The following is a 25,742-nucleotide window of genomic DNA, read 5'->3' as shown; positions in this document are numbered from 1 at the left end:
TCGGCTAGATACGCCGCTGCTCTACCACTTGAGCTATCGTGACCTCGATCCACTCGGACACCAACTTCCTATCTCAACCCAACCTTTTGAGTTTTTTTTGAGATAGGAAGTTGGCGTATCTAGCCGAAGATCGTGGGTTCGAATCCCGCTCATGCCATTGACTTTTTTATCTCAACTAAAAACCTTAATTAATTGTAATAAATTAATTGGTCAAGCGGACCACGAAATTAGTGAATTATACAAATTAAAGTCGAATACTCACCCATTGGAGGAAAAGTCGGTGGTGTGTGTTCAAACGTCGGCGGAGCTCTATGGGCCGGTGTGAAAGGATGGGGCGGGCCGAACATGTGCGTCGGAGGTCGAAGGAGGTCGCTTTTTCCGATGAGAGTACCAACTTTGCTCTCACCCCCCATACTCAGGCCTCCTTTCTGCTGGTGGTGGTATATTTCCCAGGCCACCCTTACGTGCATCGCATTCCATTTTCCCGTTTTCTGGAAATTAAATTCGAATTGGAACAAAATGTCATTTGATCCAAGGCTTTAAAAACTGCCAATGTGTGGAGAACTCAATAATTTTTTTAAAAATTAGACAACACTTTAAATATAAATATTTTAACTTTAAACTGGAATAAGGATAAAAAAAGAAACATGAAGTACAAGATAAAAAGATTTAAAAAAAATACAAATGAAGCACCAAACACATAAACAAAATGTAACGATAACATAATGAAATATGATGATAAAACAAATGAAATAGAAAGAAATCAAAAGGTAAGAAAAAAAGAGAAAATAAAAGCATAACTAAAATGACAAAACTAAAAACATACCACTGTTTTAGGTTTAGAAGGCTCAGTCAATTGCTGTGGAATAAAATAAAGCATTAGTTCATGAGTGTACCGGATGGTTATAAAAATGAAGGAAATATGAATAAAGCAGGAAAAAATTATATAATCGTTCAATCATTTACTCACTTTTGGTGTAAATGTAGGAATATGAGTAGGAGGTGCGAACGGCGTAGAGGGTCCGAAGGTCGGGTGCATGAGTCCCGGCGAGTATCCCGGGTATCCTGTGAAGCCGATGCTCTGCCTGTAGAATGGCGATTCGACGGCTGCCCCCTTTGGAATATCCTTGAACTGTAATAGAGTTTTCGAATTTATTTACGCGACGGTTTACTAACCGGTGTGAATCCGGTCCCACTTACTATTGGCGAGGTGAACAATGTCGGTGGCGGAGGCGGGATTATTGGAGTGGTATGCTGGTGAACGTGGGTATGCTGATGCTGATGGTGGTGCATCTCGGTCCTGATATAAGGTCCGCGATCCTGGCTTGCTAAAAATCTCGAGTCTAGCTCCCTTCTTAATAAATCACCTTGATCTGGAATAGAACCTAGCATCATTAAAACAATAACATTAGTAACAGATAATATATCTATCTAGTCTCAAAATTCAATTTTGGATAATGTAAAATAATGAATTTTAGTTAATGTAAAGTAATGGGAATTTTCTTTTTTTTGTATAAGCATCAAAATATTCTCTTTTTTGAACAATTCCAACAAAATTTGATATTTTCTTTTTTCACTGTCATTAAAGAAGAAAATTTCCGATTGTTGTTAACTATAAAATATTAATATCTTAGTACTGGCCTTATGTTGCTTGGTAAAATGTATTATAGCTTCTTTACAAACCTCTCGACTCTTGTGCACTTACAAAGAATTTGCAGATATTATTATTTATGATTGATGTTTGATGATAATGATTGATTAAAATGTATGTACAAAAAACTGTTGGAAGTCTATGCCATTCTGTTTTTCAGGTTAGTTCAATATTCAATTAAAATAAAAAAATCTGCACTATCATTAAAACTTAATTTGTAATAAAATGGATATTTAATTTTTTATATAAAGTATGCTAAAATGCTTCAGACATCCAACCACCAGTTAATTGTATAATAATACCGTTTAATCCAATAATGAACATTAATCAAACTAAAAGGATTAGTGGCAAAAAGTGCTTACTTGACTTACTTGACTGGAACAAAGACTCGGCGGAGAAAGGATTGGGAGGCGGTGCAGGGGCGGGCGGAGGTTGTGAGGGCGCGACTTGAGTTGGAGGGAACATAGGAGGAGGAAAAGGATGCGGGAAACCGAGTCTGCTGCTTGCAGCAGGAGATACTTGTGGACCAGTGTTCGAGCTGAAACAGAAATTTTAATTCTCAACAGAATTCAAAATAAGTTAATAAAAATAACTGTCGAACTGATCGTCTTACCTGACCCAAATGGAAGGCTTGTTGTAAGGGAGACTAGATTGTGGCGGATGATGAGGAGCGGTGTAAGGAGGTATGCTACCGGGGGTTCCGACACTTCCTCTGCTCAAGCTGCTGACGTTGCTGCTGTAAAAATGGAAAACAGGTTTAGTCGGTTTTCGGGTGAGAAGAGTTGAAGAATGGCAATACCTGTAACTGTCTCGCTCTCTGGTTGGGCTGTGACCTCGGGGTGAGTGGCTTCTTCCAACCAACGGGGTGTTCACCATGTCGCGATGACTCGACGTCGTTGTTGTCGGCATGACAGGGCCCACAGAGGTTGTGATCGGTTTTAACCCAACAGGAGATCTTCTCGCCAACTAGTTGATATATTCATTGAAACGATATTAGTGGACATGTTTTGTTAATTCAAAATATAAAAAAAATAATATGAGGAAAAAATTAGAAACTAACGTACCTGGTGAGATGGAGGTAAATATGGAGTGTTGTTGTAAGGGGCATACAAAGGTGGCTGATACGGAAGGGGTTGGGATGTGGCGGTTGTTGGATGGCATATAGTCGGCTGTGGCGGTGGAGGTGGATAACCGACATATCCCACTCCTGGCCTAGTTGTGTATGTACTGCTAGGCGGAGGTATAATCCGTGGAGAGCTTACATGGACTGGAGGTGGGCTCACTCGTTCTACTTTAGGGACACCATTTGGCATCTGAAAAAAAAAAAAATGAGTTTATGAATTCAATATCGTACCTAATGACAAAAGGTACGCTTACAGCTGGGAAGTGGTTGGAGGAGGTGACCGGTTGTTGCGGTGGTTGCTGTGGAGGCGGTGGCTGAGGCTGGGGCGGTGGCTGTTGCTGTATAGGCTGCACTGCCTGAACTGGAGGTGGTGGAGGCGGAGGAGTTTCAGGCCTTGGAGATCCATTAGTCTTGATCGTGGGTGTATGACCATTGACAATTTGAACGTCTGCTGGTTTACTTTCATCTGGAACAAAATCATTCAGTTATAAGCTTCAATAAAGCAGCATTTCAATATAATTATTATGACATTTTTGAATATTTAAGAAATAAATTATTTAGGTAGTTTACAAAACAAAATGTAATAAAAATAGCTGAATATTTCAAAATTCAATTTTTTTTCTATTAATTTTAGTCATACTCAACTGTTCGGTAAAATATAGTTGAGTAAATTTCAATATAGAATATAGAAATATTTCAACATGTTCATAGCAACATAAAAATCACACACACACACACACACACACACACACACACACANGGGGGGATAGTTGAAATATTTGAAAAACTTACGGTTTCTCGTAGGCGGGGGAGATGCTGAAAAGAGTACAGATCCTGAATCCGAAGCCTGAAAAACGGAAAAACAAAAATTTGTTACTGTCTGACAACTTAATAACATGAAACATGAGAAAATCATTTAAATAATGTAAAAGACAGCTTTGAACATCAATTCAAAGACGAAATCAATTCAGGGAAATGAAGCGCAAACTGTATATGTATGTGTAATTTACCTCCTAGTTAAGCAATATTTGTTTTCATGTTTGAAAGTCAATTAGCAAATTGTTTACACCGATAAAATATTTATAATTGTAAGAATAACAAACAAAAACATTCGAAAGGATCTCTGAAGTAACTTTACAACAATTGGCGCAGGGAACACAGATGGCAGTTGCATGAAACAATTGTTTTTAGCTCTAGTTATTTAATGGCTACACTATTGGTGGAGGAAATAGTGTTTAGCACAAACAAATAAATGAACAACAAAAAATCAGCCCTGGTAAGCACAATGAGCCAACACTCCTTGCTTGTTCTACTTAAAAAATTGTAGATTCTGAAAAAATCCTCACCAACCGATTTAAAAAAAAGACTCAAAAGACCTGGACAAATTTCCAGGTTGATTTGATAAATATTGAACATCATTGACATTTAAGCCAAGGCTGAATATCTGACTGCAGCTTAACTGCCCAAAAGTTTAAAGTTTTTATTGACCTGCATAAAGCAAGCTTTTAATTAATTTTCCCTTCAGTAAAATTTACAATCTGAGAATTGGCTCAGAGTTTATTATGCTATTAAGAAACCTGTTCTTAAAAGGAAAAATTGTCCTATAAGCGGATGTAGACTACTTGGAGAAAATAATAAATAACCGTAAAATAAATAACTGATGGTTAAGCAAAGAGAAAAACATTTCGATCTCATTTTCAAATTCATCTCATAAAAAAGTTCAATGAAAGAGAAACACGTTTCGAATCTAACTTTTCCATCATGACTTCAAACAAGCGAACTGTTGTTAAAGAAATCAGCCCTGGTAAGCACAATGAGGCAACACTTCTTGCTTGTTCTACTTTAAAAAAAATTTAGGTTCTGAAAAAAATCCTCACCAACTGATTTTTTTAAAACAAAAGGACACTCAAAAGACCTGAACAAATTTCCAGGTAGATTTGATAAACATTGAACATCTTCATTGACATTTAGGCCAAGGCTGAATATCTGACTGCAGCTTAAAAAACTGCCCAAGAGTAAAGTTTAAAGTTTTTATTGACCTGCATAAAGCAAGCCTTTAATTCATTTTCCCTTCCGTAAAATTTACAATCTGAGAATTGGCTCAAAATGTATTATGCTATTAAGAATCTTATTCTAAAAGGAAAAATTGTCTCATAAAAAAGTTCAATGAAAGAGAAACATGTTTCGAATCTAACTTTTCCATCATGACTTCAAACGAACTGTTGTTAAAGAAATCAGCCCTGGTAAGCACAATGAGGCAACACTTCTTGCTTGTTCTACTTTAAAAAAAATTTAGGTTCTGAAAAAATCCTCACCAACTGATTTTTTACAAAAAAAGGACACACAAAAGACCTGAACGAATTTCCAGGTAGATTTGATAAACATTGACATTTAAGCCAAGGCTGAATATCTGACTGCAGTTTAAACTGCCCAAGAGTAAAGTTTAAAGTTTTTATTGACCTGCATAAAGCAAGCTTTTAATTCATTTTCCCTTCCGTAAAATTTACAATCTCAGAATTGGCTCAGAATTTATTATGCTCCAGAGTGCCATTTAGGAACAATTTGTTTGTGTTAACAGGTGTTTGTTTTTTGATTAAGTTATTCAATTTTCAGATGTTTGTTTTTAATTTGGTCAAAGTGGATATTGTATGCATCTTTTTGATGTATGTAAATTTTTTTAAAATGTCTGTAGGTATTTTGTTGGCGGCACTGAGTTTTAATTGGTGTAAGTTTTGTGTGCACTCTCAACACAACACGCAAGAATGGCACAATTACGCAGATGACAAACACTTTGAGCCCTGAAGATGACCTCAATAAAGATCGAAACGTAGCACGATAAAGAAAATGTTTTTCTGAAGCCTACATCACACCAGACCGCTTCTCATGATTTCTGAATAATTATCCATAATATAGATTGTAAAAAAAAAAAAAAAAAAATCGTTTTCCCATAACAGAAGATGGGTAAATAATTGGCTTTTCTAGCACGGGCGTGGAACAACAGCAGCCACTTGTTTACAATTGTTTATTTCGATCCGAGGGACTATTTATAAACAAACAAAGAGTGTCGTTGAAAGGCGATAGCGTTGTATGGCCCCGATGAAAAACGGGACGCTCCCTTTTTGTTTTCGAGAGGCTAACCAATCAAATTAGGGAGTGTATACTCGTACCGCAGGGGAACAATGAAGGCAGATGATATGGGATTATATTGAATCTTTTATCCGAATCCGTTTTTGTCCCCCTAGCCAGTTAAATCCTGTCCGTCGGATTTTTTCGGCCATTTTCACAGACAAAGGGAATATATTGGTTAAAAAAGTTTTTTTTTTGATTTGTGAAAAATTTGTACCTGCATATAGAGATGAAGCATACAAATGATACATTATTATAGACCGACAGGCAAAAAATTTACCATGAAGGAAATGTTTTTCTACTAAAACTAGAGAAAAAGGAGTGATTTCTAAGGAAACCGTGAAAACACGAGAATCCCAACTCAGCCTGGAGCAACTGAAATAGAGTATATTTGCATTTTCCTAATTTTGCTCAAAATTTTCCCAGTGGAAAAATCATATATCAAAAAATAATTATAACATATCCAAACGATTTATCATATAGCAAAGATTAATTTGCGATCACCCCATCCCATTAATAATTCACCTTGTAGCAATTTTAATAATTTTAAATTCACTAATTTCGTGGTCCGCTTGACCAATTAATATATTACAATTAATTAAGGTTTTTAGTTGAGATAAAAAAGTCAATGGCACGAGCGGGATTCGAACCCACGATCTTCGGCGTGATACGCCGCTGCTCTACCACTTGAGCTATCGTGACCTCGATCCACTCGGACACTAACTTCCCATCTCAACCCCACCTTTTGAATTTTCCCTCCTTTTTGCCATTTTTCATTGCCTGCCTCATTTCACTGCCTCATCATGAAAAATGGCAAAAAGGAGGGAAAATTCAAAAGGTGGGGTTGAGATGGGAAGTTAGTGTCCGAGTGGATCGAGGCTCAAGTGGGAATTCGTGATACACTGAGTGGCCTTTTTTTCAAGAGGGACGTTTGCCCAGTGTCAATCGGGTATGGCCTATCCTGAAAAGTGTCAGCACGATCCTTGCGTTTCAAACATTCTACGCCAGAGGTTATTGTTTTCTAAATGAAGCAAAAGTTTAAAATACTAAGATGCCATCCATCAAAATGGCCACTTTTAACAGTTAAAATTTCTTCATTGACTAATTTAACCTGATTTCAAAATAGAAAACGTGATACGATTGTCTTTTTACTATTCGATCTGCTACTGGCATGCCGACGAATTGTCTATGTCGGGTACCATGCCTACTCGCTCCCTGTAAAGAGTCAAGGCCGTAGAGGGCGAGGACCCAGCTATGTTATTTATTTAAAATAGAAATAAATAAAATTAGATAATTTTGAACAATTCGATGGATGTAAAAATAAAAGAAATCTTTTAAAACTTTCATAATCGTATTCGCTGAAAGATTGGATTTTTTTAAAGTTTTATTTTTAAAAGGAACAATGTCGGTGAACTAGTTCTCTTTATTCAAACAGAAGTTGTGGTAAACACTGGGTTTAACGGTTCATTAAAAAGTTTCTGAATTAATTTAAAACTTTAGAAGTCACCGCAATAAAAAAATAAGAAAAAACTAATCCCGCCATGCTCAGGGAAATAAAACTGACGAGAAAAAAGACGTAACGTTTAAGCTTTCCTTGGTTTCTAAACGTAATTAAAGAACAGAATAAGCCTAATAAGCGGGAATAAAAGCAAGGTGCTAAAGTTTTTTGAAAATAGTACAAAAGAAGATTTTTTTTCAAAACAATCCGTGTGGAGTCTTGTTTATTATTTATTTTATTGAAATTAATTTGAAATTTAAGTTTATTATTCTGATCCGACTTAACTCGATCCGTTTTGGTCTTCAGTTGTACCTTGATTTCAGTAATTGGTAAATATTCCGGCATGTAAAAACCGGGCATAGATTTCTGGGGTTAATTTTCAGGCCGAGGCAAGAAAACCTCTCTCTCAAGAGCACTGTCGATAGATGGCACTTGGAGGACCTTACTCGTAGAAGAAGGGTCATCCACTCCCGATTAAGAATAAGCCTTGCGAGGTTGACATATGGACTCTTACTCTAGGACCAAAGCCCGCGTATGTGACCCACTTAATTCAAAGTTGCCATTCCTTGGCTCCATATAGGGAGCGCGTAGGAATGCCGCCCGATTTGAGAAATGTGCTCTGGGGTCAGATCATCATCTGAATATATCATCCGGAGATGATTACAATGAAAGAAGATTTTTTAATTTTTTCTGAACTCTCAGGCACAACAACCTCCAAAAAATATCTCTGCGGATTTCGACGAAGAGGATTACAAATCTGATGTTTCTACAGCAACCAGCCCGCTACCAAAACACAAAAAATACATCGCTCTCGATCTGTATCTCCAATTTTTATTCAAAAAGGCAACATAAATGCAGCTGAATTCACCCACGTTGCTTCTTCTCAAGTTGCGATTTTAGATTGGGCCCAATTGGAACTCGGATTTTGGAACATTAAGTGGTTTTCTTCTCTTTTCAGTTTATCCAAAAAATAAATTCAGTTTTGACAAGAGGTTGATATTTTATATATTTTTTTTAAATAACTTTGTTCCCTAATTATTTAAAAGATTATGAATTTTATTTTTCAAAAGCTTGTGAATTGTTCGTAAAGGGTCGAGTCTCAGGAGACAATCATTTTTCTTAGAAAAAGTAAATTTTCAAATATCAAACTTGAGAAAAGAGTACATTTTATCTTTCAATTAATTAAGATTTTTAGTTGAGATAAAAAAGTCAGTGTCACGAGCGGGATTCGAACCCACAACCTTCGGCTAAATACGCTGCTGCTCTACCACTTGAGCTATCGTGACCTCGACCCACTCAGACACTAACTTCCATCTCAACCCCACCTTTTGAATTTTCCCTCCTTTTTTGCCATTTTTCAAATGCCGTGTATTCTATTTGATTCTCGGCGACAAAGAATTTATCTCAACTAAAAACCTTAATTAATTGAAAGATATTAATTGGTCAACGGACCACGAAAACTAGTGAATTTACTAAGTTAAAATGAAGTACACTTCACTAAAGCTCTCCGTGGCCATTTCGTTTTTGCCGAGAATCAAATAGATTACACGACATTTGAAAAATGGCAAAAAGGAGGGAAAATTCAAAAGGTGGGGGTGAGATGGGAAGTTAGTGTCCGAGTGGATCGAAGTCTCGATAGCTCAAGTGGTAGAGTAGCGGCGTATCAGCCCAAGGTCGTGGGTTCGAATCCCGCTCGTGACAGACTTTTTTATCTCAACTAAAAACCTTAATCCATTGAAATATATTAATTAGTCAAGCGGACCACAAAAACTAGTGAATACATTTTATGCTTAAAAATGGTTTTAATAAATTTAAATTTAATTGGTTCACACAATATAATAACAATTACAACATTTGCTTGTTGCATATTTAAAGTGCAGTTGTTAATAAAGAAACGAATAAAAAAATTAATTGTTACTTTTTAATTAACTGCCCTCTCTGGGCTTCTTTCAGATCTAAATATTTATCAAAATATTTCTTGCATCCAGACGCAAAAAACGTAATATTCTTACTAGACTTAAATTCTGTTGACTTGGAAAACAAAATAAATGACATTTTTATGACCTGCATTGTAAGTTTCGAGTAAAGAGTTTCTTATTTATGATTGCTTTAATGTCTTAATTGGCTATAACGGACTAATTTCTAAATAAACAAATAAATATCAGGATCCACTGTTCCGACTTTTTGAGGAAAAGGGATTGTTTTATTCTATATGGTACTGATACGTTTGTGGTCCCTAGAGTGTGTTGACAGTGAATGCATTTATTAGTGTGAATGTGTAGCGTGAGACGGCCAATGTCGAACTATTGAGTACACCCCTTGTCGACCGTTTTCATAAATTATAAATTCACATAATAATAAGTCATATATTTTTTTTTTTGTTCAAAATTTATTTTATTTTTACTAACTCCGATACGACTGGAGACAAGTTACAGTTAATCTTGAAATTGTCTACGCGTAGCGTTCTACAAAACGAGATTCGATCGATCTCGAGGGGGGTCGATGATGTTCAGTTATTCCAGAGTGTAAGTCACGTATTCGACCACGTGCGATTATCTGCCCACAAATGCCACTGTGAACCGTTTTTATAAAACCAGACCGAGATTAAATTCTCATTTGCCAGCTAGGAGAAATTCGCTCCAAATCGCAAACCCTGTCGACCACATCGTAGTGGGGGCCAGGGAATAAATTGTCTGCACCTCCAGATAGAAAAGTTATTGACCGGGCAATGTGCTCAACAAACAAGAAAAACTTACGCCTTCTGTTCAAGTCGAAAAGAAAAGTTACAAGACATTAAAGAAACAAGAGTTTCGCTTCACCCAACTTACATCCCTGATTATGATGCATTTCCTGCCTAGCCTGGGTGAATTCACGTTTATCTTTATCGCTCCTGGGTCCTATTCGAAATCGAACAATGCGAAAGACATTGTGGGTCCGTTCGTCCCCGCGTGTTTAAAGCCTGTTGATATACGGCCTTATTTATTTTCCCTTTTCTCCACCGCCTCCGCGGGTTTTAAAATGTGGGGAATAATTCTGAACCTGGTCATTTGTCTCTCCCACGGGGGCCATCAAAGTAAATAAATAATTTATTTATAAAATCCACCTTGTGTCTTCTATTCCTGCTTGAAGCCCACTGAAGAAAAACAAAGAATAAAAAAAAGTACTATAAAGAAAGTACCAATTTTTGGAATTTTCTATCGGCTCAGGACGACCATAACATTAACAAATATCCATTATATTTAGTGGTCTATTGACTTCTTTCAATTAATTAATCTTTTTTGTAAGGGTTTTGGTTGAAATGAAAAAGTAAGTGTCACGAGCGGTATTCGAACCGAGGACCTTCGGCTCAATACGCCGCTGCTCTCCCACTTGATCTATCGTGACTTCGATCCACTCGGACACCAACTCTCGTTCTCAAACAACAACCTTTCGAAATTTCCCTCCTTTTTGCCATTTTTCAAATGTCGTGTAATCAGAATTCGATTCTCGGCGACATATGAAGTGGCCACGGGAGATGTTATGAAGATATACTTCATTTTACTTATTAAATCCATTATATTTAGTGGTTTATTGACCAAGTTACTTTTTTCAATTAATTAATCTTTTTATGTATGGTCTCTGGTTGAAATGGTTATGTAGGTCCGAGTGGATCGAAGTCACGATAGCTCAAGTGGTTAGAGCAGCGGCGTATTTAGCCGAAGGTCTTGGGTTCGAATCCCGCTCGTGACACTAACTTTTTCACTTCAACCAAAACCCTAACATAAAAAGATTAATATAAGAAATATGCAACGAACAGTCCGTAAGGAAGCTTACGCTAAATATGTTTAATGCTTTATTTAATCTTTTGTTTTTTCAATGAACTATTTAGAACTTTTTTTTTTGACTGGGGCTTCCGACATCTATGTCATTTCAGCCCCCAACTATGTCTATATTCTATTTACCCTTTCAAACATCATCATTCATACAAATAAATAAATTCATACACATAAATACATCCATACAGTACACTCATTCCGTTTGGTACTTGATATTCTTACTTAATAATAAAACAGTATAGTAAATTGAAATAAGAAGAAAAACAAACACAATTTAAACTGAGGAAAGATTTTGTAATTATATCTGGATTATGAGGACAGTTTAACAAATCGGTTTAATGATAAAAACTCGTTGACATTGAATTATAAAATGGTTTTTAATTGTTAGTAAAAGTTGAAAAATGATTTATTTTTAATTGTAGACAGTTGGCAGTTAATTTTTTTCTACAAAAACAATTATTTTTGATAATTGAATCGCTGGTGAATTTAAATAGACATTGGTTCATTTTGGAAATATTGGATAAGTATCGTGTTTTTGTTTGTTTTTTAATTTTAAATTTAGTAAATCCTATTGGCAAAAGCTTAATAACAAAAACACGTTCGCATTACATAACAAATCAGCTTTTATTGTAAAATTTAAAAAAAAATATTTTGAACATGGAGGCCAACTAGTATGATTTATAACAACTGTATGCTTGATGAATTTATACTTAAATTTTGTCATTCCTATGAAGAGTAAAATACGGTAGAAGTTCCATTAATTAATTAAGCCGGGGAGATAATTTAGATTGGAATTTAATGTATCGGAATTGGCAAGATTTAGGTTATTGTTTAGGTCAGTGTTAATTGATTTCCTGACATAGAAAGGGGATTTTAATATTGGAGGGCTTTGGATTGGAACAAGTTAAAACGACAAGGTTTTTGCTGTCCAGAGTTAGACCAAAAGTTCATATTTATGCTTCCAATTTTACCCGGAGGGTGCAGAATCAATATCAGCCTTCATTAATTTTATATTAAAAATGATTATGCGAGAGATAAAGCCAATTTGAAACAGAGTAAAATAATTACTAATAATAATTATAATAATAAGAAATTTTTTTCCTAGGGGGACTGGGGCTTCCGACATCTAGGTCATTTCACCCCCCAACTAACTCTATATTCTATTTACACTTTCAAACACTACATTCATACAAATAAATACATTCATATACATAAATATATCCATACAGTACACTCATTCCGTTTGGTCGGTGGAGTACTTTTATAAATATTCCGCCATCGACCCCGAACACGCACTCTAAGCTCTCAACGATCGAGGGGCGATGACGTTATATTTTACCCTCACCCCTGGCCATTCACGCTAATAAATACAGGCACTCAGACAAAACATATAGGCACACATAAGACATATTATATACAATAAAAAAAAAAAATTTCGCCGCAGTGCTCGAGTACCATTTTCAGATTGGATGGCATGCCTACACGCTCCATATAGGGAGCCAAGGCAGGACATGTTTCCAGAATGTGGAACACATCGAGCAACCTTTCTCTGCATAAAGGGCACCTGCGCGGGCTTTGGCCCAAGGGCAGGTGCCCGTGTGTCAACCGCGTATGGCCTATTCTTAATCGCGTAAGGACGATTCCTTGTTTCCGGTTCAAGTTCTCGGGGGCCCATCTACGAATCGTGCTCTTGACGCGCAAAAGCCTCTAGGACGACCCGGCCCACTGACGCTGCCATCTTTCTTTTTTCATGGTCTTTACTGCTAGCTTGGCGTCAGAGGGCCTGATCGCCATGGTCAGGTCTGGAGGGTGGGCGTCCCGGCCTTTGCCCCCTCGTCCGCACCTTCATTACCCTCCAACCCGACGTGTCCGGGGATCCAGACAACAACCACCGTATTTTGAACTATTGAAAGCTGTTTAATATCCGGATACGGCAACTTGATAATATAATTAATTTAATTTTAGCCAGACCAGTTTAACTTTATGAAGGAAATTTATGTTTTAAATGTGAAATCGAAGGTTTTCAATAAACGTAAATGTATTATTAAAATTGAAGCTTCATTTAAATTCAATTTAAGTACTGAATGCTAAACCAAGGGCTGTGATAACTAAACTTATTTTAAGTGGGATTGAAACGGTTTGAGAATAAATATCGAATTAAAGGTGGCCTTTTGTTTAAAATATAAACGATTGTAAGCAGGCCATTTCGAATAAATCACACCATCCTATTTAAGGGGTTTTATTATTCATTACAGCACGGAAGCGAATCCGTGGGTAGGACGCTTGGCATAAATGTTAAAACTGCAATAAAATGGTTATTACCCCGCTGTTATTAGATTAGGTATTGAGGTTTTTCAGTGTCAGAAGGAAACAAGAGGAACACATTCTCCCTGAGGGGGCTTTTAAAGTCAGGCCCTAATGGCGAGCCGTAAACAGGCAGTTCTATTGAACCACAAATTTAACGGCCTCGCATACATGTTCATTTTACGGTCGGGTATAGCGCGGTGGTGAATGGCTCGTAAGTTAAATTTAACTGTTACAATTCCGTAAACTTTACTGCCACCGGGCTACTGGTACTTTCCAGGCTTTTAAAGCCGAATAAATTGTGATTGTTTTCGCATACGGGGAAATGTTTCGCAGGAGGAAAAGGTGTGGGAACGGGCGGAGGGATGCTAAACACAACGTGCGGGCCAGTGTTGCGTGCTTGCAGATCTAAGCGCCTGAAGGCATTTACAAATATGCTTGAAAACAAATAGCGTAAAACACTCATAAACATAAAAAAAACACAGTTACTTAAAAACCAGAACAAACCACTGCAAAAACGAAAACTTTACAACGAATAATAAACAACAAACGTGTACAATTCGTAATAAATTAATTGACTAATAAAAAAACAAATATTTCAGTATTAAATAACTATGTTTATTCATGATCGTGAGATCCTGAGATCTTAAGTGTGATGGACCTGTAATTTTATCTTCGGTTGGCCTGTCAGACGTTTTGGAATTCCGCCGGGTTGTCAGGATTTTAAACAGGGTGAGACCATCTTCATTGCTGGGCCTGGGTGATTTTTATGAAGTCAGGATTTTTCAACAGACTGAAGAAGACGAAATGCCGAACCCAGCGAGGATAGGCAGACCAAGATTGGTAAGCATCAATTTTGTATGTTAGTAATGTTCGGAAGATGTTTTTCTTGACAATTCTGCATCTTCGGGGCAAAACAGGATAAGTCAAATTTTGGCAAAATTAGGTAGTAAAGAGTAGAAAATATTTTCATAAGACGCAAGAAGGAAAAAAGTGACTACCACCAATGAGATGGACGGTGCATTGCAGATTCCAAACCATAGCTGAGACTTTTGCCGAAATTATCAAAATGTCTCTTCTTCAGCAAATTTTGACAATTCGTTCATGACCATAAAAAACAATCGAGAAATGTCACCCATAATCGTCACACCAAACTCCTCCGACCCACTAAATTACCCTTTCACACCTGTGGAATTCGCAGTGGCTCTTAATTCTCGTAGCGATACGTCCCCGGGATCCGGCAATATTTATATTAGCTTCATTAAGAACTTGAAAGGAACTGATAAAATAGTCATTCTTAAAATAATTAACAGGATTTATTTAACTGGAGAATTCCCGAATATTTGGAAAATGGCAATTACCATAGCACTACTAAAAGCAGATAAGCCAGTACACGAAGTTAAAAGCTATCGCCCTATATCCTTAACTTGCTCCATGTGCAAGTTAATGGAAAAAATGATAACAAACAGGCTGTATTGGTATCTGGAGAATAAAGAGCTGTTACCATCATGGCAAAGCGGATTCAGGAAAAAAAGAGGAACAAGAGACAATCTTGTACAACTTGAACACTCTATGTGTAAATCGTTTCTAATGAAAAATAAGTTACTGGCAGTATTTCTTGATATTCAAAATGCCATTGATCTCACTTGGAGGCGAGTGATCATAGATACCCTGCTAAGTTTCGGGATAGACGGTAATTTACTACAATTTATTTGTAATTTTCTCAATGACCGAGTTTTCAGAGTGAGATGTGGATCGTCACTGTCGGGTAGCTATGTTCAGGAGAACGGAGTGCCACAGGGCAGTGTACTAAGCCCTATATTATTCTGTGTTGCAATCAACAATGTTTTGAAATGCATAGAACCTTCCTGTGAAGGAATGCTATATGCGGACGACCTTGTTATCTATTGTAGTGAGAGAAATATAAATTCTCTACAAACACAAATGCAAAACACCCTGAATAAAGTAAACAGATGCGAACATGGTTTCACCACAAAAAACAGCGCTATACTTTTTGCAAAACGGCGTCCACTCAGTTACCCTTCCTTGTACATATCCAACTGTCTCCTCTCGTATTCGGATACAGTCCGATACCTGGGGGTCATCTTTGACAGGACACTGAATTGGAAGGCACATATAAAACGATTAAAAACAAAATGCTTTCGTTCAATGAACGTACTAAGGTCGATTAGTTCATGCTCTTGGGGTGCTGATCGCCGTGGACTCATGATATTATACAAAAATTTAATAAGAACACAATTGGACTACGGATATAATGCAAACAATTCCGCTACTAAAAATACAATCGGCCTGCTCGACACAATACAGAATACGGGTCTTAGGCTGATCATAGGTGCTTTCCGGAGTCCCTCGTACAGCCTTCATGCAGATGCTGGAGAAATGCCTTTAAGTTTCAGACGTGACTTTCTTGATTTGAAGTTTTTTGCTAAAATCACTTCCTCTAAGTCACAACCAATAAATCGTCTATTTCCAGGGACTAGTCTGATATCTGACAGCTCATCACGTGATTCTGAAAAACCTTCCCGCTCCGTATATACACACTATTGCTCGGATTACAAATACCCATACCTCCAATACTAATCAGTGGCTACCATCCCTCCCTGGACATTTCCCAAACCGAAAATTTTGTATGGAAAATATCGCAAAGCCCTTACACCTTTTCATGTTTACCAGCAGGAGTTTTTGAAAATAAAAAACGCACCCCCACAAGAGGCATTTATCTATACGGACGGATCAAGGAGCTCCAGGGACGTGGGAGCTGCGTCTATATGTGGCCCTAACAAATTTCTTTTCTCTCTATCTCATTTCTGTAGCAACTATAGTGCTGAGCTACTAGCAATACGGAAATCTCTAAATTTCATATGTTCCGATAACAAAAGTAGCTAAGCGATTTGCTCTGATTCAGAATCGGCCTTACATGCCTTGGAACTCAGATGATCGCAGTGTGCAGGAGGTACTGGCGTCACTTGGGAGCGTTTATTTCGTCTGGGTTCCTGGACATGTAAATATTAAACGAAACCATTTGGCAGATGAAGCTGCAAAAGAAGCCATTACAGGCCTTCAAATCAGGAACGTTCCAAAGGATGATATCACTGTAGTTTACAAGTCAAAAGTTAAGGGTCAATGGAAACAGGTATGGACTAATATATCTGAAAACAAACTACGGGAAATAAAGGACTCTTTAGATGAGGTTCTTCCACGGTTGAGGATTGGACACTGTAGACTGTAGAGCCACTAAGGGTCATTTGATGGGCGAAAGGCACCTCCAATTTGCGGAATGTGCAATCAGATCGTCACACTCAAACATATACTTACGTCATGCACATTATATACAGCCGATAGACTTCTGCACTCTTTGCCTCTAAGCATCCAAGAATTGCTAGGCGACAACCCCGATAGTATACGTAATTTGTTTAATTTTCTCAAATCAGCAAATCTACTCGACAAAATATGAGCTCACACTGTTTGTCCTCCTCTAGATACCTAGTCCTGCCATAAGTTCCGATACAAGAAAAAGGGCCATTAGGGAATAGAGAAACTTGATAATTTGAAAAAGAAATTTATTTTAAAAAATCCAATATTTTTTAAGATTGAAATAAAATAATATTACTCGAAATGACCACCTTTTGCCTTCACACAAGCTTTTAGTCTTCGGGGCCAATCATCTATGGCAGTATGCAACACGTCTTGAAGAAAGTTCTCAACTGCTTTTAGCAGAGCGGACTTGAGGCTCTCTAAATTGGCGTGTTTCCTGTGGCAAGCCATAAGCTCAAGATGGGACCACACCTTGTAGTCCAGAGGATTCAAATCTGGGCTTCCCGAGGGCCAATCTGAAGCCTGAATGAATTCCGGAACATTCTCCTCCAGCCACTGCTGAGTTGTTCGGGCCTTGTGCTCAGGAGCTGAGTCCTGTTGGAAGACCCAGTGAGTTCCGGAAAAAAGAGTAGTACTTAAGGGCTTTACTACTTTCTCAAGGATGTCTTCTTGGTAATTTTTCACCCTCGTTTTGACTCCTTGCTCACAAAAATGGAGTTTTTGGATGATGGCCTCTTTCTACCCTTCCGATTTTTCCCTGAGCTTCTAGAGAACTTCTAGCATAAACCTTGTCATTTTGACGGTTAAATTTTTCCTCGATGGTAAAAATGTTTTCATCGGTAAACAAGATGTTTCGATGAACTCCATCGGCGTACCGGATCAACAATGCCTTGGCTCTTTCGACTCTAATTTTTTTTAAAGATACTGTAATCCTTTGTCCTGCCATTCTACGGTAAGCACTCTTTTATGATGCGCGACATTGATCGGGAAGAAATCCCCATTTCTCTGGACAATATTGTTTGTTTTCGTAGCGGATTTCTTCGAATTCGGTTTTCAACCGCTTTGATGGCATTTTTCGTCCTCACAGAGCGAGGACGGCCGGACCTTGGTTTGTCTTTAATAGATAGAGTATCTTTGAAGCGATTTATGGTGCGCCACACAAACATTCGATTTATTCCTAACGATTTCAGCGTCTTGAAAATCTCTGATTTTCATTTACCTGCCTTGTGCAGTGCGATGATGGCATGACGGTTTTGTTCAAGGGTGGGCTCCATCTTGACGTTATTAATTCTCAATAACAACTGAGTAAAAGAATTTAGCATTATATCAAAGGTAAAGAATAGGCAAGAGAGCAAGGTTCGCCGGGCGTTATTTTCAAGGTGGATGATTGTAACAGAACTTATGGCAGGACTAGGTATACTAGATCAGATAGATAAATATAAATAGATATAGAATAAAGATAATAAGATAATAATAAAGATAATAAATAATAATAGATATAGATATATAATAAAGATAAATAAATATACTAGGTCGACCGTCCGAGTGGGTGGCTCTAACCTGTATGCCTCTTTGTACCTTTTAGATAATGAGATAGTCATTGGGACAATCATAACCCTTGGTGGTTGCGTTACCTAACTATCCCTAAACATTATAAATTACAACTGTTCGTTATTAAATTTAAGAAAAAATCCGTGTACAAAAAGGCTTTGTAACGGCATATCAACTGCTAAAATTTTATGTTGTTCTTTCCATGATTCCAGTAGTTATATCGTAGTCTAATCTCAAAGAACACTTTTCTACCTTTTTATTAGTAATAACTTCTGATTCTTAAAAGAGAGGAGTCTTTGATCTATGCCTTAATTCAAAGGAGGCCGATAATATAAATAAGCCAGGAATAGACATCACCTTTGTCGGATATTTGGACTGTGCTACTTGATAACGGATGGTTTTCAATATCTTGCTCATTGAAATTGTCTTTTTCATGTGGTTTGCACAAGCAACTCGAAGCAAAATCCATTCGTACAGAAAGAACGATGGATCTGGCCATAGTCTTGCCATCGATTTTAAAGTCCGACGAATTACGACAGCCGAAGAAGCCATAAGACCTCCGGCATACACGATTAGATTAGATAGACAGTAAAAGTAAATCCGTGTAATGAAAACGAGAGGGGTTTTTCGAGGGGCTTGATTTAAGTTCCGGGCTCCTTGTAATTGGTAAGGATCGGGGATTGAATCCTCGAGGGTGTGTTCTGAATCCGTGCACCGGCGGAAGCGGCCTTTCAGAGAAATAAATAAGGTGATCCCGGGAGTCGCCTCACGTTCGCGACAAGTCCTTCTTGAATTATTTATGTCCTCGCCCTCCGCCTCCCTTCCACACAACTGTTTAATGAGATTACATCTGGGTCGCCCCATAAACGTTTCCTGTAATCCCCGAGTCATAAAACCCCCGGCCGCCCGGATAAGTGCCTTCGTTTTTATCTTTCCTAACCCCCCTCTGCTGCCTTTCCTATCGGATCCTCCTCACAATTTTTTGGAAGCAAAGCGTAAAATACCGAAACAGATTCGGATCCTTACAATATTTTCGCTTCAGTCCGATACATCAAATTAATACTGTTTGTACTTGTTTATTTTTTTTTAAGGGTCAAATCCATCGCAGTTTTGAACAAACCTTGGTGGTTTATAACCTAAAAATGACATTTATCAAGATTGGGCAATAAAGACAAACGGAAACTTTTTCAACGTTATTCAATTTTCTTTTCGTAAATTTTAGGCTGAAAACGAATCAGCTCAAGCGATCGAATGAAGCTCAACACATCTCAGAACTTCCGTGCTTTTACAATTGTGTGTTTAAGAATCTAACATGACAAAGGCAAACAATTATTTGAAATGAAAACGTCGCTAACAACCTCATGCAATAAAGGATTAATGATACGTAATTGAATGACAATTCTGTATAGAACTTGTCGGAGTTAATTGGCTTCCAACTCTTGTCTTTGGAACCCTCCTCCAGTAAACAAACGGCTCGGGCGGTTTATTGCATACCTCTGCGTTTATTCTTTATATTCTAAGGCTAAAAATTTTGTTTTAAGTTAGCATTTAGGACGGATGTTATACAGGGTGGTGCAATTTTTAATAAAAAAACACCACATGCTTAAATCTCACTGAAGCACTGAAGATGCCGAAACGCGTCTGACAGACCAACACAGCGAGGCCATACAGGCCAAAAGTCACGACCAAATTACACAGTAATATTTCTTTGCCCGCATGACGTCCTCCTTACTGAAGTACATTTTGTAGAGACACTTGTTTTAATTAAGAAATTAAGAACGATTGCACCAAAGACCATTTAAAAAGGTGGAGCATTGTTTTTTTCCTATGGTGCGTCGAAAAATGAACGATTCTATATTCTAAAATCGATATTTTAATAAAAACATGATAACCAATTACTAGAACGGTAGAATTGAACTCCAACGGATCGAGAGCACTGTCGATGGATGGCCCTTGGAGGATCTGAGGTAGCAGGAGGGTTATCCTCACCCGATTAAGAATAGGCCATTCGAGGTTGACACAGGGACACACTTTTGGGCCAAAGCCTACATATGTGTCCGGCATGCAGAGAAGGTCGCTAGATGTGTTGAAGGGTACACCTTGGCTCCATACAGAGAGCGCGCAGGAATACCACCCGATATGAGAATTGTGCTTGAGTACGGCAGCGAGTATTTGGGTCCCAAGTTCCAATTTTTGGAGGAAACGGGTTTTTACTTTGGTATATAGTAATAATAGTTGTGTAATCTAATTTGGGTTGAGAGTGAATGAATTTATTAGCGTGAATGTGTGATGTGAGAGGGACCAATTAGGTTAGTTGTATATGTGTAAGCAGACAGTCTGGACAGAGGAGGATCTGCAAGACAAGACATAGGCCCCGAACCTATCGTTGGGTTAACAAAAACAAATATAGAATCCCTCATCGCAGAATGGATCCAAACAAAACAAAAGGAGAAGTGGATAAACTCTAGCGGTGCTAGACATAGTAAACTTATGATGAAACAACCCTCACCAAGACTGGCAAAAGCATTGCTTCAATTGGTGAGGACCAAACTCAGAGGAGTGGTGGGTCTACAAACCGGTCACTGGCATCTGAGAAAACATCTACACAACATGGGTATATATAACGATGATCCTATTTGCAGATTATGTAATGAGGAGGAGGAAACAGCCACCCATATCATCTTCGAATGCGAAGCAACAGCTCAATGGAGATTTAACCTAACGTACGGAAAAAACTTAGGGAATCAAATTGCAGCAGCGACAGTCAATGATCTGATACTTCTAAGAAGAAGGATTGAGTCTATTGCACTGAACTAAAGAACTAGGAATGTACAATAAGCCAGAAGGCTGCAGTGCCTGGGGAGCGCAAACCCCGCTTCTTAGTATCCTTTTTACCACACCATAATATGTGTAAGAGTGATGAAGGAATATGGTGTAATCTATTTCCCTAATTGAATGAATGGTATATAACTTGGAGTGAATATGTTTAAGAACGAACGTATGATGAGTTTGGAGCTTTCGTTGGGTGCTGAATTGACCTGGCTGTTGACAGCACCCACCCCCCAGAGCCCAACCTCGGTGGCTGGACGGATAAGACTAACCCCGAACTGCCTACACCTGAAGTGGGTGATTCTCGATTCTGCCGAGTCGACTCTATCAAGGTGTGGTGTTACTGCCGCGGCATTGGTGTAGAAGCAGCTCAGCCCCGAGGGGCCAACACAACCTCGCTCCTCGCTTGCCCATTCCAAGTGGTCAATTGAGCATCAGACCGTATGCCGTGCGCAAAGGGCTACCTAAGCCGAAATATATCAGCCTGGTCACCTGTGCACTCCCTAGGTAGAGAAGGCCACTCTACCTCCCAGAGTAGTGGGGCTTCCCTAGCTCAGAAACTACCGGATCCGTTCCGGCCGCGATTTGTTTAAAGTGAAATTGCTAACCACCCCATAGAGGAGACCGCCTACGGTAAAAGCCTCCAATCGACCTCAGCCTACACCTACGTGCAAAGCATACCCGTTCCCATCCGCCACTACTCACGCATTCGAGGGACTTTCCAGACGTCCTCAATGCTTATACGCTGCCGTCCGATCTCCGTATCCCGTGAGGCCGGGTGTGTTTCGTACAGAGGGCACAGATAGAAGACAGCCTCTTCTCTAAGTTCCCGCCAGGGGCGTCACCACGTGCCACTACGAATCCATTCCCATCGTAACAGGGGCTGAATTTGGAACATTTCTGTTACCCCGTTGTACAGATGGTTATGCACCCTCCTCCATCTATGCAGACAGGATCTGGTACCCTAACCCTCGTGGGTCTCTGATAAGGCACCCACCGCCCATGCACACCCGAGTACAGCTTGTGCTATAGAGAGGTTGCCACGCCCTCTGGGCTATACCATTATTTTGCGCCCATGTACTTGATAGGAGTACAGACAGAAGAAACACTGTGCAAATACTACCATGAAGAGGAGGAAACCGCAGAACATATTTTATGTTTCTGTGAAGGTCTATGTATCTACAGATTCTTGCAACTAGGAGAGGATAAGCCGCCCAAGCAAGATCCTACACTAAGGAACAGCCGGAAAGACTATGGAGTTGATTAACAACCTGAAGCTGCCCTGTGAGTTATAAAAACAAGAAGAGCACAATATATCTCAGGTAGAGGTGCAAAAAGCCTTCTAAATTAGTGAATCTCACACCACCTCCTAAATTGCTGAACCAAACGTTTATCACATGTTTCAAATATAAATGCCAGTTTAGGAGAGCATGTGAGACTTACTAATTTAGAAGGCTGTGTAAATGACATAGTACAAAATTAGTATACTGTTTTTTACTAGAAAAAGTGACCAATGTAAGTGGCCTTATAAATTTTTTCGGGTAAATGACTATTGTAATCGACCTTATAAATTACACTTCCATTGGTGGAAAACTTTTTTTCTGGTAAAAAAGAATGATGGACTAATTTTATTCTACGCACTTTACAAGGTTATCTCAATTTGGCCATGCTCACATGGCCTCGTGAGTTGCATTTATCACTTTTATTTATTTGAAAATTGTGATAAATGTTAGATTCACCAATTTAGAAGGTCGTGTGAGACTCACTAAATTAGGGCTTTTTAAAAGTTATACGTTCTTAAAACAATGTGCCAATGTTGTAGACGAAATTGTTACAATAAATAAACTTTCTGGTCGAAATGAAAATTTTTAGGTAAAAAAGAGTAATGCACTAATTTCGTTCTTTGTAATTTTAAAGAACTAATAAATTCCATATTCTTCAATGTACAATAATAAATTCGAAATTTTTACTCCATGTAACCATCCTTCCTAGGATCCGTGTAAATTGCCATCTCATTTTTATACACGATGGGATAAGATGTGATCTCGAGCAGTCAATAGACGGACGATGGAGGGGTTTCGAGATTCCCACGGGACGATAAATCCGCCGGCGATAAGAAATCGTGAAATCGTAAAAAGGGCGTGAGGCCCATTGGTTGAGATGGGATTTTTATAGACGGAAAATGAACGGATTGTTTACTGCGAAAATCACTGGGAAAAATATATACTGACTCGGAAGTTTCATCACGTCCATCACGCCCTCAATTTTTTACGCTACTGGTCAGTGTGATCGATCAAAGGAAGATACGGGTCAATGTTAAGCAGAATAGAACCTCGTTTCTTCTCGCGTTTGCTAACTTTAGTCGTTAACTTAAAAGTTTGAGCCGGTTCACTCAAGCGACAACACGTTAGACGTATCGGTGCCTGGATTGCTGTAAATTGCTTTTTACGACATTGACCAGGGGTGAAATTTAATGAAAGAGGGAGCTGGGCCTGATTGCATGTCGTAAACCCGGGCCACTTGTATGCCAAGTGGCCTCCGATCCTGCAATAACGATATTTCCCTCTCTCTAACAGGTGAAATAAAGGAGACACTAAAAACGCTGTGCTGCCCAGTGATTAATTTTTTTATCGACTATAAAATCCTAATGATGCGTAATTATGGTTTTTTTTAGTGTCACTTTGGGCCGGATGAGGGTGGAAACAGGAGTCTGTCTTTTCAAAGCGAAATTCGGCGCACTTTCGAACTTTCCCTTCTGTTCTGGCTCATTTCATAGATTGTAAAACTTTAAATCTATTTTCCACGTTCTGTACTGGTTAGTTTAATATCATCTCAACAGCTTATTAATTATTTTTATGAGATTTTTATCTTAAAAATTAACGATGTTAGTAATTATTGCTCCTAAGTTTTTTAAACACTCGATTTTTATACAAATCTCCAGGTTTTTTATTTTAGCACTAGCCTACACAAAATCTGTTCAAATATAAATAAAACAAGGTTTTCTTGGTTAACATACACGGTTGACATAAATAAATGTGAGGCTCACTTAGCACGCCATGTGACTTGTGAGGCTCACTAATTTAGAAGGGCCTATAAATTGCAAATAAACATAATTTCATCATGTAATTTGTGTCGTTACGAATCATTTTGGTACTTACTAGTTTGGTCTATCTGTCTGGTACGCGTTGGGTCTGGATCACTTTGGTCTGCCTATCCTCACTGGTTTGGTCTGTCAGACGCGTTGGACCTGACTCATTTTGGTCTGCCTATCTTTATAGTTTGGTCTGTCAGACGCGTTGGGTCTGGATCACTTTGGTCTGCCTATCGTTATAGTTCGGTCTGCCAGACGCGTTGGGTCTGCCTATCCTCACTAGTTTGGTCTGTCATACGCGTTGAGTCTGATTCAATTTGGTCTGCCTATCTTTATAGTTTGGTCTGTCAGACGCGTTGGGTCTGGATCACTTTGGTCTGCCTATCGTTATAGTTTGGTCTGTCAGACGCGTTGGGTCTGGATCACTCGTTATAGTTCGGTCTGCCAGACGCGTTGGGTCTGCCTATCCTCACTGGTTTGGTCTGTCAGACGCGTTGGGTCTGGATCACTTTGGTCTGCCTATCGTTATAGTTTGGTCTGTCAGACGCGTTGGGTCTGGATCACTTTGGTCTTCCTATCGTTATAGTTCGGTCTGCCAGACGCGTTGGGTCTGCCTATCCTCACTAGTTTGGTCTGTCATACGCGTTGGGTCTGATTCAATTTGGTCTGCCCATCTTTATAGTTTGGTCTGTCAGACGGGTTGAGTCTGGATCATTTTGTTCTGTCAGACGCGTTGAACCTGAATCATCATGATCTCCTTATATTTACTAGTTTGGTCTGTCTGACGCGTTGGGTCTGATTCATTTTGGTCTGCCTATCGTTATAGTTTGGTCTGCCAGACGCGTTGGACCTGAATCATCATGATCTCCTTATATTTACTAGTTTGGTCTGTCATACGCGTTGGGTCTGATTCAATTTGGTCTGCCTATCTTTATAGTTTGGTCTGTCAGACGGGTCGAGTCTGGATATTTTGTTCTGCTTATTCTTACCGGTTTGGACTATCAGACGCGTTGGAGGTCTTGATCATTTTGGCCTGTGTACTTGGTAAGTAGGGAATCTCAGCCTGTATAAACCAACAGAAGGCATGTTCTGCTGCTTCTTCTTCTTCCTGGCAATATGAGCTAGGCAGGTATCTGCCCCGCCGAGTACAACCGACTCCAGAATCTGCAGTGTCGACCTTTTTTGTCACATTGCCCTGTGTGCCATGGGACCGTTATTTTACCCAATGTCTGACTACGCCCTAATCGAATTCCAACCCAATGCTGTAATTACACTCAGTAGATTGCTCTCACAGGCTTGTTTCTTCCGCTCCGAATATTTACACATGCAGTGTCCAATTGGTAGTCTTAACATTGATTTACTACCGTCCTAGGCTTACTAGTTGCCTTTAGTTTCTGCGAAGGAGTTTTGATGATCTG

General features: G+C 38.8%; 1 protein-coding gene across 8 annotated transcripts in view; it reads right to left on the bottom strand.

Annotated features, from left to right (window-relative positions):
- LOC106661434 (autism susceptibility gene 2 protein homolog) overlaps window positions 1-25,742 on the bottom strand; it is a 345,697-nt gene that overhangs the window by 5,307 nt on the left and 314,648 nt on the right. For 3 of the 8 annotated variants that reach the window (XR_002909990.1, XM_014384822.2, XM_024225595.1), the window contains exons 6-15: window positions 3,567-3,621; window positions 3,029-3,240; window positions 2,716-2,964; window positions 2,451-2,617; window positions 2,265-2,387; window positions 2,014-2,189; window positions 1,177-1,385; window positions 971-1,114; window positions 827-859; window positions 263-491 (exon numbers count right to left, since the gene is read on the bottom strand). Coding sequence is in view for 7 of the 8 variants with exons in the window: in XM_014384822.2 (XP_014240308.1) it covers window positions 263-491; window positions 827-859; window positions 971-1,114; window positions 1,177-1,385; window positions 2,014-2,189; window positions 2,265-2,387; window positions 2,451-2,617; window positions 2,716-2,964; window positions 3,029-3,240; window positions 3,567-3,621 (1,597 nt within the window). In the remaining variant the exon portion in view is untranslated. Of the gene's footprint in view, window positions 1-262; window positions 492-826; window positions 860-970; window positions 1,133-1,176; window positions 1,386-2,013; window positions 2,190-2,264; window positions 2,388-2,450; window positions 2,618-2,715; window positions 2,965-3,028; window positions 3,241-3,566; window positions 3,622-25,742 lie in introns of all 8 variants that reach the window. The other 5 variants (XM_024225593.1, XM_024225596.1, XM_024225594.1 and 2 more) reach the window with 5 other exon arrangements.

Source organism: Cimex lectularius, unplaced genomic scaffold (genome assembly GCF_000648675.2).
Source record: "Cimex lectularius strain Harlan isolate CLEC.00 unplaced genomic scaffold, Clec_2.1 scaffold16, whole genome shotgun sequence".
Lineage (NCBI taxonomy): Eukaryota > Metazoa > Arthropoda > Insecta > Hemiptera > Cimicidae > Cimex > Cimex lectularius.
Note: the sequence above shows the minus strand (reverse complement) of the source record. Positions and strands in the feature narration are given on the sequence as shown.